A 16,327-nucleotide genomic window follows, 5' to 3' on the forward strand; every position below is an offset into this window, starting at 1 on the left:
AGGGGAGCAGGGCATCAGGAAAATGCATGTGTGCTTTATTAATGGATATGTTTGAATACTGACGCTTACAGAAGAGATAAGTACAGATTCCACCCCAGCAGCATCAGCCTTCCATCCCTTCTCCCCTGCCTGCTCACACGGGCACACACACAGAGCCTTGAGCATCACCCTACAACCGTTGGGTTGCTCCAGCACTGGCTCCCCACCACAATGTCCTCCTCCCTGCCCAGTGTCCCAATATTTCGGCACAATATTTCACTTTCAGGGTGGCTTTCAGGCAGGGAGGAACTGCAAACCACTGAGAATGGTGCCGAGCAGCCAAAAAAAAACGCAGTTTGGAGGCTACAGAAAGTTGGCTGGTAGTTTTGGTGGTTTCTCTTTTTTTCAACAGCTCTTCTTTGTGCTTATGAAAGTCCCCAGGTAGGGAGTAATTATTAAAAAGTTGTCTCCCTTTCTCCTGGCTTGTTCAGTCCTTGCGCTTCCCAAGCAGCTGCATGAGCTCGGTGGTTAATCTAGAGGATGAAAGATCCTTCACACAGTTCAACAGACATGATCTTTCAACAAAAGAATATCAATTTCTCATGAGGGAAAAGAAGTGATCCGTGTGTGTTTAGGTGTGTGCACACACACACGCAACTGCACGCAAGTGTACTGCTCAAAAAACATTTTTTTCTTTTTTTTTTTTTTTTTTTGCAAATTCTGATTTGTGAATGGGCTTTTGCGAGAGGATTGTCATTAAATATTGACAAAAAGGGTGAAATGGTCAATAGAAAGTCATGCAGGTTTTTCTTGCTTTTTTTTTTAATCAGATGCAATATTTCCACCCATTCCAAACCTCACCTCTTTCCTGATGGAATGACAGGCTCTTTACTCTATGCCCTGTCCCCTTGATTTACAAACACACAACTTTGTGAGCAAGAGCTGGCACAGACCATTGCTTGAAGGATGCTGTTTCCAACCTTACAGCTCAGAACAAGGGTTGAGGAACAGGAAATGCTTTCAGATRCGCAACCGTAACTGCAGATGTGCTTTTGAGGTCCCATAAACAAGGGCATGCTGGAGAAAACCCTACAGCAGAGAGTGTTGTCACTTGTTGCTTATTTCCACAGAGCTCGAATGACTGCAATTCCCAGCATTGCTGCTTAGCACCCTTTGAAGGTTTCCCTGCTAGGACTTATTCAGTGACTCCTTAGTCTGGAGTCTATCACTCACAAGGGTTTGAGGAGAGACAACTTTGGTGGCATCATGATATCAGTCTCGGACATGACCAAGGAGAACTGAGCTGGAAAACGGTCTGTGATGGGTTTGAAAAGGAATGAGGGCTGGTTTCGGTCTTCATACGCAAAGCCTCTGAGATGTGATCCATGGTGGCCATCAGTCACTTTCTGCATCCTCCTTAGCTGCTGCTCTGCCATCCTCCTCAAAGGGAAGCCTCAAGAAGAGACAGCAATGGGGCTCAAGGTCTCCTTGGCCTGCAATGCTCACAGGCAGTCCTAACAACCTAAGGAATTGCTGATATGAAATATAAATCCTGGGGAGATGATGACATCTCTGCTCTCCAGAATGGTTAAAACAGGTTAGAGAGATATCTGCCAGAAAGCGTTAACAGACCCTTGACCCTGCAGTGGGAAAGGGTAATGGTCTCAATAGCTTCTGGAGGTCTCCTCCATCCCCTTAGTCTAGGAATCCTCACATTTATTTTTCATGGCTGCCAGCCATAGAGGAGAGCTGAGGTGGGTTTGCTGGTTATCCTGAACAACAGGGAAAGAAAAACTGTTGCTTCTGGCTCCGYCAATCACAGAAGGGAGCAGCAAAGTGGCATTTTAACATCACCATCAGTGAGTTACAAGAGACACCAGGGTGAACTTGTGAGAGACTGCAGCAGTGGGTCCTCCTGAACAGCAGCTGCTGCTTAAGTGTGGGTCCTACACCAAAACTCAGCCAGCTCGTGCAAGATTAAAGGCTGGTGGAGACCCAGTTTGCTGGGGTCAGGTGTGTAGAATAGCAGGGCATGAGTGCAGGGCTTTAAAGGAAAGCAACAGAAGAAGGCAATTCACAGCATGACCTCATGATGCTGAGGTAGTTCCTTGCCTTTGAAGGGCTGAGTCAGGTTTTAATCACTTTCTCCTATGTGGCTTGGAGGACACAAGTTTTACAGGGGAGCAACAAATAGTCTTGTTGCTCAGTTCACAGATGTCTCATGGTCTTCCAGAAACCATGGGGACACCCATGCCCCATGTAGAAGAGAATCGTTCATGGCAATTCAGTGCAGATCTATGGCACTTTGAAGGGAGGTCAGAGACCTCCTTCCCTGTAGAGCTGCTTCCCTGGCTGCATTTTACAATGCTGGGATGTTCTTGGAACTGCAAATTTCACGTGCATATGTCATTTCAAGGTGTGACCTGGTATCTCTGCAAGCACGACATGGTTCTTGGGATGTTCCAGGATCCTTTGCACAGCCCTYGAGTAGGACAACCCTGAGGCTCTTGGAGCAGAACTTCAGGAAAAAGTAGCCAGGAAATTCTCTAAGCACATCTCACATCTCCACACGTGTTCATTTGAAAACACAGATGGATTTACATTGGACCAAGCCCCCAGGAATTTCTCATTAAAATCAGAATCAGTTGCTCCTTCCAGTCTTTAGCAAGGGGAACGCTAATAACGCACTCCCTATCTACAACATCTAGAGAGCTTTGGCCTTTGGATAAATTGGCTGGAATTTTGCATCCTCAAGTGGGGGCACGGCAAACTTTTTTCTAGCTCTTCTCTTAATTGTGTAGCTAATGAGATTCCTCTGGCTCAAAATCTTTTGTCTCTCTGCAAGATGCACAAGCAGCGCACAAGAAGAGATCATGTTGCCCTTGCAGCAAGTGCTGCCTGTGGAGCTGCACGTTTCTCCTGTGCTGAGCAAGGTTAGCTTGGAGTTGAATGGTATTAGCCTATTAGCCTTTGGCTGTTCAGATGTGACCCCTCCAAAACACAAAACAAACAAACCCAAAAACTCCAAACCATATCCCAGACMAATTTCAGGACCAGTTAAAAGAGGTGTTAGGGTTGGGGTGTGAGAAAGTTAGCCATAAACCAAACACAACACACGTGTTTCTTCCTGAACACCATCAATACATGACACATGTTTTCCTAAAAGGAAGGCCAAGGGGTAAGTCACAGCTTGGAGATGCACGCTAGTTCCATGCTGACCACGTCTGCAAAGTGTGGATGAATCCAGCAAACCAGTTCTGCACACCACGGCCACTTGCTTCACTCCAGAGGTGYTTCAGGATCCTCTTTGATGAACAAAATCAGCTGCCTTCCCACCAGGGTGTCTGTTTTTTTTTCCAGTCTGAACTACATGGGCTGCTCTTTAGGTCCTGGGCAACCTTGGAGACCATCTGAACTACAAATCTCTTGACGTGTCCTGCCAAAAGCCCCCCACCATGAGTCAGATCTTCAGGAGACTTCCTGACAGCTCATCCATCAAAAGTCATTCCCCTCTTGTCCGGGGCAGGCAAACACATTTCCTTTGCAGGTCTCATTCCTTGGCCTGACTCCCCCTTTGAGCTTTTTCAAGGGAATTGCCAGTGGCTCTGACTCAACCGCAGAGAGCTGGAGAGACAACAACCAAGCTGTGGAGTGGAAAAGTGGCCAGGACCAAGAATGAGCTGGTTTCAATGATGCTGATTTCATAAAAATCAAATAAATTGGCAGGCGGATCAGGGGGAGGAAGGGATGCCTACACACTCACCTCTCCTTCCCATCCCACCGCTTCTCCCTCCCCCCAGAGAAAGTGACTTGTCTGGTTGTTTTTCCAAGGAACCGACACGAAGAGAGTCACTGCCTGGCGCCTGCTTCACATCCAAAACAGGCTGGGCACCGCGGCGAGAGCTGGGAAGAGCCACATCTGCAGCCGGGAGCCGGCCAGGCGGGAGGGAGCTGCCGGGCTGGAGCTCTCCGAGGACAGACGAGTGGAGCCCCTGAGGAGTCTCTCCTCTCCGGCCACCTGCAAGAGAGAGCAGGCAGCGCAGGGGTGAGCAGCGCATTCCTTCCCTGCCTCCATCCCACTGGGCAATGCCAGAATAAAGGCAATTATTTCACACGTGTTAGGCCTGCGGGSTTCAATGGTGCAACCTTCCTGTTTCTATGTGGGGGCACGAGGCAAAGGGAGACAGGGTGGCCAATCTCAAAGCCTTGGTGCTAATTTTGAGGCCTGCTCAAAATCAGCTCTGTTGAAGATAGTTTTGAAGGTAGTTTGGTGCCTTGATGTACTCTGGAAAAGGGTGCAAGAGGTAGAAGAGCTSCTGCCACACTGGTCACTTGGTTGGAGAGGGAAGTGTTGGTTGGAAGGAGAACTTTGTTCCTCCTTTGGACATATGGAGTTACACATCAGGTGGGCCTGATCCCTGATTCCCCTATTTTCCTTACAATGTCACCTCCTACTGTGTTGGGAAACACTCACCCAGCAAAGCAGCCATCCACCAACATGTGTTCACCAAGTCCTTCACCCAGAGGTCCTGGGAAGTGGCCRCTGCGTGTTGGCTAGAGGCTACAGTGCTGGGGAACACTGGTCAGAGGCCAGGCCAGATGTCTCCTGGGTGCAAACGAGTTTATGTCCTAAAGTATATGTCTGAATGACAAGGTCCTGCAAAGCAGTGAGGGAAGCTGAGGTCTGCTCCTCCTGGCCCCCTGCAAGACCTGGTAAATTTTCCTTAAAAATAGAGCATAGAGAAGTGAGTTGGGTGTTTTCCCAGCAAAGGAAAGAGAGAAGGGACTTTTAAAACCTTCGTGCAGAAGCTTCTTGGAAGTGTCAGCTAGCCCAGCACAAAGTCCACACTCAGTCCTTGGAGTCTAGTTAACTGACAGCTTCTGTTACCTGTATGTTCAGCAAATCAGGATCAATATTAATTATTCACTAGCAAAAGAATTTAATCTGAAGATTACTCTAGTGGGCAGCAAATCAAGGTCATTGCCTTTTATTTAATAATAAAATATTTAATGCACACTACTGTCATCATCAGTAAATTAACCTCACAGTTATTTATTTAATAATAATCTTAATTTAATATTACTTTAATACTAACAATTTACCTATGATTAGAAACTTTCCATTGTAGTTTTCCAGTGCTTAGCCAACTTTGGTCAGTTAAGCCTCATAATGTGACCTCTTGGATCCCCACATGACAAGGGAGGAAAGTGAAGGCTGGGGAGCTGAAATCAAGTCCTGTGGCCACCCTGCAAGAGGGCAAGGACCAGAAACCAGTTGTCCTGGCTCCCCTGACCAGTGATGTTCCAGGTACTTCTAAGAAACTCCATGTCTCTCCACAGCACCCGTGAAATGAAGAGATGGATAAGAGCACATGGAGGAAGGGAGTCAAAGTCAGAGRTTAACATAGCCCTCTTCTTAGAAGTAGAGCAAGGTGACACCAAGGGATAAGGAAAAGGGAGAGCCAGAGAGTCTAGACGATGGAAGAGGGTTGAATATGTGCACAGAGATGAAATGACACAGGGTGGAGGAGGGAAGGAGCTGAAATGGGGAGGACTGGAAGGTGTAGAAGAGGCATGTTCATGGTCAAGCATCTCCTAGGGCCTGGTCAGCCCTCTCCTACCTTGGTGGGCTGGAGCTGCTCGAAGATGTTCTCTCTGAGGGTTGCCACAGCTCTGTTGGCATTTCGCTCCTGCTTATACATCTGTGTTGTGGGAGGGATGGATGGGGCCACAGCTGCGTTCAGGTAGGTCCCATTACCAAAGGCTTGGATGGCATTTTCTTTATGTGACAGAAAAAGAGACAGAGAAAAGTGCCATGAGGGCAGCGTTCCTGAGACAAAACATCCCTTCTCCAGGCTCCTCCCAGGCTGGCATATACAGTGTGGATCCCTCACGGACAGCAATGAACTCTGGCCGGGGGGAGTGCTGAGGGTCTCTACCAGAGGCCGGAGCTGCTGTTGGCCTCTTTCTCTTGGCTTCTTTCAAGCATGAGACCTCCTCTTATGACACCTGCTTAGTGCTGCAAACACCATTTTCTGCACAGCAGGCAGAGAGGCAGCATCACATACCCCRGGCTGCTGTAGGCCGAGGAGACCTGGCACCCACCGGTGACAGCAAGGTTAACACCTCTCCTATGAACCTGGCTGCCATGGGGACATGGGCCTCACGCTGGGTCATTTCAGCCCTTGCCGTGGAAAGTCCCACTAGAAGGACAACACCAACCATCCTCGTATAGGCCTAAATCAAAAGCACAGGGGTAGGAAGCAGGTGTTCACATTTGAATTCCTTTCATTTCCATGGATCATCCAGTTACTGCCATCATCCTCTGATGTCCAAGAGGACAGATGGTGTGTGGGATGCAGAGAGGTAGAAAGYAGGTCCTGTAGGGTCCTGAAGCCTTTCATCATGAGGGGAATCAAGATGTACAAAAAATGTCCCCAATGTGTCCTTGTGGAAATACAATCTGTGACACCATGAGGTGCAGGAAGGACAGTGTTAGGCCTAGAAGGACATTTGGTGGGCAAAGTCACAGTATAAAAGAGATACCCCCTCACACTTGAGTGTAGGGATCAGGTCAGTGCACGCTTGGGCTAAGACATGGTATTATTGCAACATGGAAGAGACAAAGTGSCACGGGACCATTACTCAACTAGACCTATCTTAAAAGGAGTCRAAGGAACCTGAAAGTCTCCCAAGACTCGGACATCAGAGTTGAGGTATCTGCTTGTTCTCTCCACCCACTTTAGAAGCTCTCTTGCCTCCCTGCTCTTCCACAATGAGGGGAAAATGAATTTAATCCAAAGAGGAGAAGCCTTTCTTTTCTCACTCTTGTCTTACTCTTGTCACTCTTGCCTCAGCCAGTCTATTTTCTTCCCTGTGTCTGCACATATCACAGCTCAGCTCCTGAAGAAAGGATGCTATCCAATCTCCATGACACATGGCACTCATGCAACAACTGGCTACTGACCTAACTATAGAACCATTGCTGTTTTGTGGGAGGAATTGGGTTGGGAGAAAGAAGAAGTATTCCCTGATGTGCCCTGTGACCGTGCTACAAGGTCACAACAAAATGCTGGCAAAGGAGAGCCTCTTAGTTTGGAAAATTCTCCTTGTCAAGTCTATTTAAGTATGACAGTCCCAAGGCCTCAGTACAGCTGCAGGACGRACCATGTGCCATCTCTAGAACATTAATGAATTCAGACATCCACAGCACTTGTCATTTTTGGGGCACAGAGGATGCATTTCTAGTTTGCCTCTGAAGTGCCTAGTCCTGGACGTTACTTTTCTGGCATTTTTTTTTAAGAGACAGGACCAATAGAGCCTTGGGCAAGGCTTTTCCAGAGGCTGGGAGGCTTTTTTAGGCCTCAGTAGGTTTAGAGTCATATTATCAGTATCTTATCTTGGCTGATGTCCAGACTTAGACCTAAGAAACATGGGATATGATCACATYGACTCTTGCCAACTGTGCAAGGTGGAGGAAGTCCCTCTATCTTTCTGTCCCCATTTCTTCCTCCACCCTTTTACTACCTCACCTAAAAACATCTCTGACCACCTTCAGAGCTCCTTCACTGAAAGCATGGGASCTGGACATCTATGTAGGGTGGTGGATGAGGGCAATGGTTGTGCCATGAATATCTTTGTACTCTCACTCCCCCTGATAGGGAGCYCAGAAGCTCCAAAGCTTCCAGAAGCTTGTGGCACACGCTGACAGAGTTGCCATGTACAGGGCAGATACTTACGGAGACAGATGTTGTCGGTGAAGAGATGCAGAAAGCTCTCACACTCTTCTTGCCGGTTGCCGCTGGCATTGCATGTGCACCACGGAGCTATACTCGAAGTCGAGTTGTCGATGTAATTGGGTGTGATGGGGCTACCTGCCAGCAGGATGGAGAAGTATTACCAGAGCCTGGTAGTTTTTCCTTCAAGAACCAACAATGACTTCTGTCCTTGACTCTTTCTTGRGTTGCTCTGTGCATAACCTCAGCTAAGGCTGTCCATGACAGCAGCACAAGAAGACCCTTCAAGTGCACAAGTCGCAGGTTTGTTTGGTTCTCAGGGAAAAAAATTGGGGCAGTTGMATCTGTTTTGTTCATCCTAACATTGGCAAAGCCTGCAGTACATACATATGTGTGTATATATATGCATATATATTTATTATCATTTGGAGGAATGGATAGCTCTTGAGAACTCAGCTTCCTTAATAGCATTCAAAAACTATTGGATGTTTATGGAAATTTCTACACTGCGATGGAAACTAAATCTGCAGAATGGTCAGAGACAACTAAGGAAGAATTAAACTGGAGTGAAACTAAATCCAAAGARTTATCAGTCTAACCCTTACCTCGGGATGGCCCAAGTCCAAAGGCTGTTGGCCCTTCTCTTTGGACTCTGCCTGTGTGTAGGCTAACAGCTGCCAGCTGGGTATCTGCTGCATCCAAAAACCCAATCTGTCACCCTTTGAAGCCACCAAGATGGCAAGGGACAGCTGTTTCCACTGGCATCACCAGAGGTGGGATCAGAGAACAACTAGCAGAGCAGATTTCTGGGACAGCCCAGGTACCTGCGTCTCCGTTTGTACCTCCCAGTGAAGTTAGGATGCTTCAGCAACCCGTGTTGCATGGCTTAATTCACCCAGCTGCAGTTATCCTGAAGTTACCCAGTTCTAATGGCTTTAGTCCCTTCTTTAATCACTGCATAATAACCAGCATCTCTCTGAGATCTCAGTCTCAGCTGTGCACCTTATTGTTCTCCTAAACTGCAACTGGCCAGAGTAAGAGACCAAGGGATGTTTCCCATGAAGGAGTCTGGAAGGAAGACCTGCAGAAGACTCAAATTCTTACCTATGATGCCCGTGTACGCCAGCAGACAGGCAGCGTAGCTGTCCCTCCTGCAACCAGTTGCAGCCTGCAGGGATGGCTGACAATTAAACTGGAACTCTGCATARCGTGACCTGAAGGAAGGAGAGCGTAAAAAGGGACATAGAAGCACAGAGCCATGAGTGGTTACTGCTACATTTGCACAGAAGGGGTCATGTTCATAAAGTCCTCTATGCTGCAGAGGAATTGCTAAACCAGTTTGAACAGATACCACATTTGACATCCTCTACCCCAAAGCAAACCCAGAAGTGCATTTCGTCACTCCAAGAGGAGACATTGAGAGCTGCTATAGATGCTGCTTTACAGACTTTCTCTTGGCCAACAAGAAAAGTCCAACTTTAGCAGACATGTTTGGTTTTTTGATGTGTGAAGATGGTTTTCAAGGGAAGAGCTGTTGCAGACAGTGAAGGATTTGTTCTCTGTTGCCGTTATCTGACTGCTGAGGCATAACTTCCCCCAGAGACTAAAGCCCTTATTTTAGGGCTGAAAAAGAGCATCAGTCCAGTTTGCTGAAAAGAACATCAATCCAGACCAGGTCCTCTCTCTTGAAAGATTATGCTCTCAGCACCACTGAGGTCACCTTTAGATGAAGGGAAATATCTGAAGGCCCCAAACCAAAATGCAGTAACCATCCTCAGATAAAGAGATAAGGCAATTGAGCTGCTTAGGAAGCTCAAGTAAGCCTTAGCACTGCTGACCCCTAAAATGAGGACCCTTTAGAAGACTTCCATGTGTCCCATAAAAAGTATCTCTAGCATATGCTCTGCATGGACAGCCCTGAGAAACTGGGCACACTACTCTTTCCAAATAGACTCGGTAGAGTCTATTGGAYGGAATAGACTTCCAGACAACTCAGTAGTGCTCCTTGCCACCGTTAACACTTTAACCAGCATTTTCCAACCCGCTTTCCTTTCCCTTGCAGCCTTCTTTTATTTTGTTGTTTCAATCCCAATTCTGTGCATAACTATCCCTAGAAAGGCCCCAAGCCTTCTCACCCCTCCTCTGTGCCACTGCCAAACAAACTCTTCTGGTCCATTTTTTTTTTTTTTTTTTTTTTTTTTTGCTGCATTATTTTGGAGTTTGGGCCATTAATTGCAAGGTTTACACCATTAATGTTAGCAGAGCCCACACATCAAAGCTGAGGAACCCAAGGGGTTACTGCTCTGAAGAAGCTGAGTGAAGACTTAATAGCACAGGCAGGGTTAGCACTACTGTATTTTACTCTAACTGTTTCTTCAAAGCGCTGTGATTTGTTCCTGGCTGTCCTTGTGGTTTCTGCTCTGCTGGCTTTGACCGGGTCACACGTCAACCCTTTGCTCCAGCCCTGTCTCTGGAGGATGTTTTATATTACGCATTCAAGGAACCAGATAATTAACAGCTATGCTACTTGTGGGAATGGCTTCCAGCCTCCAGGGAAGCAGCGCTCTCCCCTTGGAACATCTTCTTTCCCACCTGGTTTTCTGGTCTTGTTAGGGAGAGGGCCATACGGGTCCATTTCCCCCTGCATAGCTGGGGGAAAGCTTTGAGCAGGACCTGTCGTGGTTCTGGGAAGGGATTTGCATCTTTGTGACTTCGGCTTCAGGTCAWTGTTTTGCTATTCTTGTTCACCAGCATTTCTGGGGTGCTTTCCAGAAGAAACAAGAGGGCATTAGTTCCAGTCCACCCTTCCAAGAGGATGGGCTAAGTGCTGCTGCCCTCATTGTGCCTTATAAAGTGATTTTTTTTCAATGAGATACTTTAAAGATGATATCCTAATGGGAGATGACTGTTGGAAATTCATCTGAGGAACTCCCCAATCCAAAATAATTAAAAACTGGACATTGCAACCTTGCAGGCTAGCGCTGCCTGCAGCTCACACACAGTGTACTGGTGTCGATGCAGAGGAGCTGSTATCACTTCTCTTTCTTTTCACGCTTAGGACTCAACTGTATTTTGCTGGTTCTAGTTAAAATGTCACAAAGTCAAAGGCATTCCTAAAAACTAATGTCAGCTGTTGATCTTATGTAACCACATAAGATCCAGCTGCTTCTGCAGGCTGCCCTGGGCTCGGGGAGATGGATGGTACAAGATGGATCTGTGAAAGTGTTTGCAAGCATCCCACACACCAACCCTATGGGTCAACAAAGACCCACAGTGGGTCTTCCTCGAGGACCCAACCCCAAACCCGTAAGAAAGGACCTTCTTAGGCTCAGTGCACAGTGCACAGCATCAACATTACCTGCAGACGTAGTTTTCCCGGCAGGCGTCCAGAGGTGCCAGGCAGTTGGGTTTCTCCTTGGACTCGTAGGAGCAGGCAGGAACAATGGTCTGCCGCCGGCGCTCGGCGCACGCCGTGTCGTCGCAGGGGCAGAAGAGCAGCTCGTGGGTGTACTCGGGCGGCACGCGGTCGAAGAACTTGCGCAGGGCCTTGTGGCACTTGGAGCGGTTGCAGGTGTCGGCCCGGGCCAGGCGCCGGATGCAGAAGGAGACGTATTCCGTGCGCAGCCGCTGGCACATCTCGTCCACGTTGCAAGCTTTGGCGGCGTCCAGGCACCGGTTCACCTGGGTCACCTCGTTCTCGGAGCCTGCGGTATGGGCAGGAGTCACCAWTGGGGTTTAGTGCTCACCTCCCTCCCAATAGCACCACCACCAACAGGACATTCATGACCACCTTGGTGATACCACCAAGGTATCACCACGTCCTCTTGGAGATGCTGGGGCAGGACAGAGGTCCTGTTGGCTCTCCATGTCTTGCAGAGCCAAATGTGCTTTCCCTATTCACCTTTTGCAACTGATGAATTGGGAAAATCTCACAGCTCAAAGCCTGTTCCACCAAGCTCCTATGCATATTTGGTATAAAATGTATAATAAAATAAGGCTTTGCTCTGTCTTGGACATCATATAGCTCTTTATCTTCATGATTTAACCATCTCAGGGCCTGAAGAAGACAGCAGAAACCTTGTCTGCTTGTCTGCACTAAACCTTTTACTGCAATCTGTCTCACGTGGCTCTTGGTCCCTTGTGAAGTGAGTTTCCTCAGGCCTCTCTGGAGACCTTGAGCATTTTTTTGCATTTACCCACATTTTGGAGAGTGCAGAGGGAGCAGGCCTCTCCCCACACCATTTACAAGGTCATCCCTTCCTTGGCCTTGTTAAAATCCCTCTGCTTTTCCACCGCCTTAAACAAGAGGAGAACGAGAAGTCCAAGCCCAAAGATGAGCAGTCTGCATGGGAGAGCAGGGGCAGCGATGTGGGTAGGCAGAGAAAGAGGATGAAATTCTGCCGTAGGGGGGAACTATTAAAAAATAACATAACATAACATAACATAACATAACATAACATAACATAACATAACATAACATAACATAACATAACATAAAAAAAAAATAAAATAAAAAAAGACCTGCGGTAGCTGATGAGAGGCACTCCATCTTTAGTAGGTAAAGAGAGGTCCAGGAGGCCAACAACATTTTCTGCCAATTTAGGAAATAGGTGGGAGGGAAAGTCTTCCTGCACAACACTGATTTCAGGGCTACCATGAAGATGGACAGAGCGCTTTTGTACAGTGGGAAATGTTGCAGGAGCCCCAGCAGGGATCGGGAGGACGTTAGGCTCTTTCTCATAGAAGAGATAAGATGAAGGTCCTCGAGCAATAAAAGGAAAATGCATTCGAAGGCATTTTTTCATCTCTCCGAATTAAGCCCATGACTCGAAGCACACTAGAAGGGCTTTCTACCCCGCAGAGAAAAATTTCTCATGGAGGCAAAAAATCCCCCGAATGACAAATTTGAGTTGCAGAGTCAAGCTCTATCCTTAGCCAGGAGTTAAAGCCAGCCAATCGTCACTGACAAGCGTTAAGACACTGTCAGCCTTTCTGAGCACTTCAAAACTGACTGCGTTCCTTCATTTTCACTGACGCTATCGGATGCTCCTTCTGCCAGCTGGTTTTTTATCCCCTTCCTCTTTCCTCAYTCTTTACTGCACATGGGAAGCTGCATCCCAACTTATGAAGCTGTTTTATGACGGGTGAAATTCCTGCTCTGTGCCTTCCTACCAGTGCAGATATTTCYCTTTAAAAATGCCCAGAGATTAATTTTGTTAGAGCATCAGTTTACACTGGGGAGCTGTCAGTGAGTGTGTAGGAAACAGTTGCTGGGAACGATTTCATTATCCATTCAGCTAATGAATCAGAGTGAACACGCTAGCTTTTCTCCTCTTCCCCCGCAACAACGAAGGATGTACTTTTAAAATCACTACTACAATTAAGGTGGAGAGATGTAATTCCATTTGTACATTTTTAATGGGGGCCATATATTATTTATGCAACACTAGGCTTAAAATATCTGTAGCTCTGACTTGGTGTGGGGTCATGTGAATGCCTTATGTTTCACCGCATTTCTAGGATGTTTTTATTTGAGATGTGAAAGCGGATGCAATAGTGACCTTGATCCTGTAAATCTGGGCGCTGGAGAGATGCAAGGCAGCAGGTTGTAACACACTGTTATAGAAGGCATTGATGAGTATAAATAGAAACAAACAAAGAAAAAAATCCCAAGTGTGATGTCCCCGGATGGATGCTGACTCCTTTGGGATATATCTCGGCTGCTTTGGGGCTGTTTGCTTTGCTGCCCAGCCAGTTTTGGTCTGCGTTAAAAAACCTGGCAAGGTTAGTCATGCATAAGCGCCTCCATCCCTGGAGGTCTCCTCACTCCAAAGAGCCCTGCAGGACTTCCAGCAGAAGGGGAACACTCTGGTAGAGAAGGCCACGACCCAGCAAGCAGCTCCGTGCGTGCTCCAGTTCAAACCATTCAAGTGGAGACAAAAACAAGAGATGAGGTCAGGGCGAACCTCTCCCCCTTCCCCTCACCACGTTCAGGTTGTCAAAGGCCGATGATTTAATTTTCTCCTGGCCATTTCCACCTAGCGAGTGCCCTGCCGTTGCAGGGACTGAGGACATCTGCCAGCTACAGGGACGTCTTGCTCTTTGCTCGCTTGGATGCACCAACCCAGAGCCAGGTGCCAGTTTGGGAAGAGCTGCAACAGGAGTGATGTTTGGGCACATCTAGCCGTGCAGAGCTTGGCTGTCACCTGGCACTGTCCCATCTGCCACTGCTCATCTCCCTTGCTTAGAATCATATAATCATAAAATCTTTATGTTTGGTAAAGACCATAAAGACCTGACTGCCTTGAGGGAACAAGGAGGCCCTGGCTGCTTTTTCTCCACTCCTATCTAATGGTTCCTCCTCCTAATCCCATCTGAGGATGTCTGAAGGTCAGCAACCACACCACACATGGAGAGAACTTATCAGAGGCATGCTCAGCATACCTGCTCCCAGACAGGTAATTTGGTAACAGAAAACAATGCTACTAAAGCTTCCCCACAGTTGTGGTGCATAAGCAGAGCTGAGCTTCAGTTGTGTTGGCAGCTGTGATGTTAGTGATTGATGCCTTAATAGCTACCACGCTGCCCTTTTAGCTGCTGAGCCCAGAGTTCATGCCCACGAGAGGGCTGAGAGGTGTCAGGCAGCTCTGCTTGCTTTATTAAGGGGATTACGTGATGCTGAGCAGAACACAGATCTGAGTTCCCTCGGGGCTTGGGGCTGAATGCTGTGATTGGGATATGGGCAGTAGGGCRGGTTATTGACTGTTTTGACTGCCGAGTTTGGCCCTGTGACTGATGTTCAAGAGCCTTCTAATACCTGATCATAACCTTCTTGGCATGTTTCTGCATCACGCAGATGATTCGCCTGCAATGGAGAATCTACATCATTTGAAGAGGATATCCTAATACATCAAGATGTTAGGGACAATGCTAAAGCAAGCAATCTGGGAATGGAAATGCTTGACTGAGAGACCTTAAAGTCCAAGCAGGGCATGAGATGAAATATCCTGCCTCCCCAGATATGCCTTCCTTCCTCCCTTCTCCCTCCCTCCCTCTCTCCCTCCTTCTCTACCTTCTTACCTTCCTCCACCCCTCCCTCCTTCTGTACCTTCTACTCCCTTTCCTCTCTCTTTCCCCTCTTTCTTTCTTTCTCTCTCTCTTTCCTCCTCCTTTTTTTTTTTTTTTTTTTTTTTTCAGTTCTCCTCCTCATAAAAAGTTGGAGGATTTTGCATTTTTCTTGTCTGATGAGCTCCTAAAAAGTATGGTTCATCTGACAGTAAAATTCCTTCTACCTCAGCTGACCTGGCTTTAGACTCACAGGTTCATGTCTCTTCCCTTAGTCCCAGCCCTTCATAGTGCAGGAGTGAAATGGCCAAAGGACAAAAATCACAAGGGTTTCTTCTGAGACTATGTTCTACCAACAGCTTAGCCCAGGAATCATAGACAACKCTTTGGAAAAGTAAATGGAAGACCTGAATCATGCAATGCTTTTTATTGAGCAAAAAGAGACCACAGAGAATTCTCTTGTCTGTAGATCTTGATCCCACAGCCAACACTTCAAACAAGTCTTTAAGTGAGCATCTTCCCACCCACCTACCTGCGGTGATAGATGCCAGCCGGACGTAATCAAAGCCTCTGACGAATGGCTCGTAAGGAGAACTCTCCAACACATTCATACCTGGCATAAAGGAAGGACAAGTTGTTGAGAAGGCAACCAAGACCTCGGGAGATGCCCAAGATGTAYGAAGCTCAGCACAGCCAGGGGCTGTTTGCTCGGTGGGGTGAAGAGGATGTTGCTCCAGTCTAAAGGCCATAGGTGAGTGGCTACTCATAGTCATAAGAACTGAGTGTGGCTGTCGAGTAGGGAAGAGGATCCAAATAGCTTTTAAAGATATGCCACAGCCTTGGCAAAGGGCAACCCCTCAGAGATATGCTCAGCTGTGACCTTGGACAACTCAAGTCCTTGGTCCCTTGACGAGGCTTGCCTCTTAGACACAGGTTCTTGCTCATGAAGAGAGTTAAAGCCATCAACTCCCTGCATGCATGTGGTTCTATCAGCCCACGTGTGTTCATTTCTAACCCCATTTCTATCACTCTTGCTGTTTTCTAGATGGCCTTCCCTGGGTCAGTTGTCCCTGTGTATTTGTGGTGAAGGCAAGAAATATGCACAGGCAAGGCTGTGCATGGGAATGTGTGTGAGTGCACAAGCCTTCATGTTTGTTAACACCTCACTCCTTTTCCTTGCCAACAGCCCTTTCTTACTTGACGTGGAGCTAATGACCCACAGCTCTGTCCAAAACTTCCCCATCTTAATTCTTAAGTTGCAGGAGAGCTAATTTTAATCAATTGGTGCTTCCCTTTCATCCGCTCAATGGTCTGTAATGCCCCATCATCCTGATGAATACCACGGAATATTATTGAAGCAAATACCTCAGCATCATTTCTTTTTATTAGACACTTAGATGGGTACGGACAGAGGCAGCAGATGTACTGGCTGGGATAAAAGGACTATCAAACCTCCTGCTCCGGGCATATGCTGATCACCAGCTGCGGTCAGGAAGAAATGTCTCCCAGGGTACACAGCCCAGTGCAATTACCACAGGTGCATTACA

General features: G+C 47.4%; 1 protein-coding gene across 1 annotated transcript in view; it reads right to left on the reverse strand.

Annotated features, from left to right (window-relative positions):
- Positions 1-394: 394 nt before the first annotated feature.
- The window catches only part of GFRA4 (GDNF family receptor alpha 4), a 68,038-nt gene continuing 52,105 nt past the window's right edge, over positions 395-16,327 (reverse strand). The window contains exons 3-8 of the mRNA XM_026048899.1: positions 15,313-15,393; positions 11,074-11,419; positions 8,820-8,929; positions 7,719-7,853; positions 5,601-5,758; positions 395-3,997 (exon numbers count right to left, since the gene is read on the reverse strand). Of these exons, the coding sequence (XP_025904684.1) occupies positions 3,848-3,997; positions 5,601-5,758; positions 7,719-7,853; positions 8,820-8,929; positions 11,074-11,419; positions 15,313-15,393 (980 nt within the window). The 3' untranslated portion in view covers positions 395-3,847. The remainder of the gene's footprint in view (positions 3,998-5,600; positions 5,759-7,718; positions 7,854-8,819; positions 8,930-11,073; positions 11,420-15,312; positions 15,394-16,327) is intronic.

Source organism: Nothoprocta perdicaria, unplaced genomic scaffold (assembly GCF_003342845.1).
Source record: "Nothoprocta perdicaria isolate Ctin4 unplaced genomic scaffold, notPer1 scaffold_58, whole genome shotgun sequence".
Classification (NCBI taxonomy): domain Eukaryota; kingdom Metazoa; phylum Chordata; class Aves; order Tinamiformes; family Tinamidae; genus Nothoprocta; species Nothoprocta perdicaria.